This window comes from Rhagoletis zephyria, unplaced genomic scaffold (genome assembly GCF_001687245.7).
Source record: "Rhagoletis zephyria isolate East Lansing unplaced genomic scaffold, Rhagoletis_zephyria_1.1 Rzeph_scaffold_06185, whole genome shotgun sequence".
Classification (NCBI taxonomy): domain Eukaryota; kingdom Metazoa; phylum Arthropoda; class Insecta; order Diptera; family Tephritidae; genus Rhagoletis; species Rhagoletis zephyria.
Window position 1 is genome coordinate 3,328 of NW_016163268.1, and position 3,712 is coordinate 7,039.

Sequence of the window (3,712 nt, forward strand, 5' to 3'; positions counted from 1 at the left end):
ATTCTACTTTGTGAGTGTTATAATCCCTAAGTGCGGGAACGGGGCTGTCCCTTTTCGAATGGGGTGGATTAGGGGGCCATGCCCCTCCTCCTCCGCCCCCACCACAAAAACGTCCGGTAAATAACTAAAGCTTTCCCTGATGCTTTTCTAAACGCACCGGCTACTAACAGCTGATGAGACGATACCAGCTTATATAAATTCGCGTTGATTGTAACATAGCCAACGAAGTTTGAGAAAAATTAATAGAAACCGGCACCCTTTAGTCTATTCTACATGAAATATTTAAAGACCAAATATTATAATTATAATATTAATTTAATTTCATTGTTTCTTCAGCAATTTTGGTCCGTACAGAAGTACGTAAGCGCAATGCCAATCACCACCTCCTGAAAGGCGAAGAATATCCTCAGTGGTTACGGACGTCACCACATCGTCATCAAACTTAAACCAGATATCACCAGTGTGTTTAACCCAAGCTACGTAATGTCCCGAAGAACTTGACCTTCCTTTATGCGTTAATACAGCTTGAAGAGTATAATATCCAGAGTTATTGCTGCCTGGATCATCTTCGAACCAATAGTTTTCGGTTTCAACAGTTTTATCAGTTTCGTTGACAGAAATTTTATTTTGTTCAGCAATTGCTTTAATATCGCCTTCTAAATGCTTATCTTCCGCTTCTTTAAATTTAGCTCTCATTGGACACAGCTTATTTTGCAGTTCAGGAGTACATAACTCAAATGCATCGAATTCGATCGGGAATTTTATATCTTTCAAAACTTTGGCATTTATGCCTTCCTTACCCTTGTATTGAAAACGGACAAATTGTATCGTTAAATATGCTGGAAGGCGACTTATAAGCGACTGCAAAAGTTTAACAATTTTAATTCAAGTTACTTGAAAAATGCATTATATCCAAAATATTTAGAGAAGGGAATACTTACAGTTCTTATGTAATTGGCATCGCGCCCTAGAGTTTCCGATCGTTTTACCAGTTGTTCCTTCATTCTCTGTATATAAAAATACAATGTTATTAGAAAAATATTATAGCGATTATGTATGCTTATTATACCGATTTTAAACCACTATGCATATATTTAACTTCCGTCGATATAAAACAGCTCAGTTGAAGAAATTGCTCTTTTGCTATAGTTGGCTCTTCTTCTTCAGTTTCTGTACAACTCATTTTTACCTCAAACGAACCGCCAAAGTATTGCTCTATAAAAGAACTTGAAAATAAATATTGTATGAATTAGACATTTACATTCTTCAAACGATTTTCAACAATTAGTAAAAAGCTACTGAAGATGTAAACCATATATCCATAAAATAATTCGATTCAATCGCTTAAAAATGGTTAAAAATACCGATTTAGGGCCGTTTTGTCATGTAAGCTGTAACTTTAAAGCTCACTTTATTTAACCTTTAAATATAAAGTGAACTTTAAAGTTAAAGGGTACTCCAGAAAACGGACCTTAGTTGCTTTATTTAAAAATATACGTTTTCCATCAAGAAGTCTATTGAAAATATTGACATCCGTCTTTCTTACTTGTATTTCTTGATGCTGCTACCTTCAAGAACTTTGTCATTGGAAGCAGGTATTTTTTGCTGCAGCATTTTAAGTAACTCGGACCAACATTCATTAGCATCCTGTTGACGATATGTTCCGTTTTCGCCAACTTGTGAAAATTGTGGCGATGCCCTATGTAACGTCTGAAGTAAAATAATTGGAGTCACTGTACTTCCGCGCTCCATTTGTTTAAACAAAAATTTTATGGCCGATGCCATTGCGGTAGACATCGAACCAGAATCTTCGCTATCCACTCGATATTTTTCAAGAGCTTCTCGCAATTCAGGCACCACATGCAAACATTGCACTGTCGCATTCATATAACAGGTATTGCCTAAATTTGTCAGACCCGCAGGTAATTCCATCTATTTTATTCGATTATTTTTTTAATAATAAGTTATTAACGTTATTAACAGAGATATATTTATATAAACTCACCGCATTAGCCATTTCTGCATCATTCATGTCTTCTATAAATTTGACAGGAGTTACTGGTTCCTCAGGAACTTGCTCCTTTGTGCCTAACAGCAACACAGTAGCCCCCTTTCACATGCAAGATAAGATTAAGCAGTTCTCTGATAAAAATGTTTACTTACATCTTTTAATTGCAGGTTCCATTCATTATCCTTTAAAATACCGCCTTTGCACATTACTTTCTGGCGTTCGGGTTGAACTCCTGTAAGGGCAAACAGTTGGGCTTTAAACAAAATTGGTTCTTCATCGGTATTAACTTCAATATCCGGAAAAAGTTCGCGTCCCCATTTCACTTTAACTAATGGAAAAAAGGAATTTCATATGTTTAAAATAATTATCCTATCGCCAATATAGTTATACCTTTAAAGGCAGGCATTTTAACTTATGTGGTACAAATGCAAATTGTTCAACAATTTCTATCCTTCACACCTAGCTGAATTGCAAAACCTAAAAGTCATTTGGCCGATAATGTATTTTAATGAAAACGTTTTGAGAAGAAACAACAGCGCGCTCATGTGGTTATCGGAAATAGAAATTAATAACAGGATGACAATTAACCGACCTATCCTACGACAGCGACTAACCGGCCGTCGTCACAAGCTTGCAAATCTCGCTTGCATTCTGCTTTTTTCTCTCGCAAGCGAGATACAGTTTTGTTGACTGGGCATTTGACAGCATACTTTTTCATTTGTAAAATGTCGCCAAACAAGAAGTTTCAAGCCTCGCAGGCTCTTAAAAGTTTGAGAAAATTAGAAAATCTGCATAAAGTGATGTATACTATTTTCAAATGCAAAATGGCTGCCTCTAAATTTGTATTTGCCTCCAAAATGAACGATGTTGCTACTCTGAAGAATTCTGCGAAATGAGAACATAGCTGTCAAACAAGAAAAATGACAGTTGAAAGCAAGCGAGAGCTCGCATACCGCTCGGTATGCGAGAAAAAGCATGCTTCGTACTTTTTGCGGTTGTTGTTGTTGTAGCGGCTACAGCAACCCCGCCCAGGACGGTTGGTATCTCAGTCGTTGTCGTCAAGTTCCACTAACGGCAACCCTAGGAAGCGTGCAGCTTCTGTGGGGTTTGTCTACAGGGACAAGGCCGTTAGGGTTGTCGGGTTTTCCGGGCATGCGAAGAGATGTTTCGAGTCATGTGGGGTCTCTCCGCATGCCGGACACTCATTCGGCACATCCTCATTCAATCTACTCAAGTAGGAGTTCAACCTGCTGCAGTAGCCGGAGCGAAGTTGTGCGAGTGTTGTGCGTGTCTCCCGAGGCAGATGAAGCTCCGTCTCGTCTATGCCCGGGGGTGGTATGCCTAGAACGGCATTCACAGGTCTAGAGTCTACATAACTCGAGACTGAGTCCCTGTTAATGCCGTTCAGGGCCTGTCTGTAAGCTGTCGGGTCCAGAGGTTGCTTAATGAACCTCTGGACTTCGTCCGTCAGTTCATATAGATGCCTCCTGACGTGCCTAGGCGAGGGCTCCTCTGCAAGCAGCTGTCTAACCCCGATTAGGTCGGCGAAGTATCTCAGAAGTTGTCCGTCCATAGGGCTACATTCACTACTTTTTGCGGTCTACACGTGCGGTTTCTCGCATGCGTCGTCACGCAAGCGAGATTTACCAGCACGTGAAGACGGGCAGTAAACGAATCGCTTAACCTGCGTTTACATTAAGG

At 39.6% G+C, this 3,712-nt stretch overlaps 1 protein-coding gene across 1 annotated transcript; it reads right to left on the reverse strand.

Annotated features, from left to right (window-relative positions):
• Positions 1-296: 296 nt before the first annotated feature.
• On the reverse strand, positions 297-2,540 carry Usp14 (ubiquitin specific protease 14). The gene is made up of 7 exons (XM_017628764.1): positions 2,402-2,540; positions 2,164-2,339; positions 2,006-2,110; positions 1,547-1,932; positions 1,070-1,226; positions 942-1,007; positions 297-861 (listed from the first exon to the last, which is right to left on the reverse strand). The coding sequence occupies exons 1-7, from the start codon at positions 2,415-2,417 to the stop codon at positions 322-324; spliced, it is 1,446 nt and encodes a 481-aa protein (XP_017484253.1). The 5' UTR covers positions 2,418-2,540; the 3' UTR covers positions 297-321.
• Positions 2,541-3,712: the final 1,172 nt, after the last annotated feature.

What these genes read in the sequence shown, in the direction of transcription:
- Usp14 (XM_017628764.1), bottom strand. An exon ending in TGCATAGTGGTTTAAAATCG is followed by an intron (nt 1,008 to 1,069) that starts GTATAATAAGCA and finishes TTTTATATACAG; the next exon opens with AGAATGAAGGAACAACTGGT. An exon ending in ATGCCAATTACATAAGAACT is followed by an intron (nt 862 to 941) that starts GTAAGTATTCCC and finishes AAACTTTTGCAG; the next exon opens with TCGCTTATAAGTCGCCTTCC.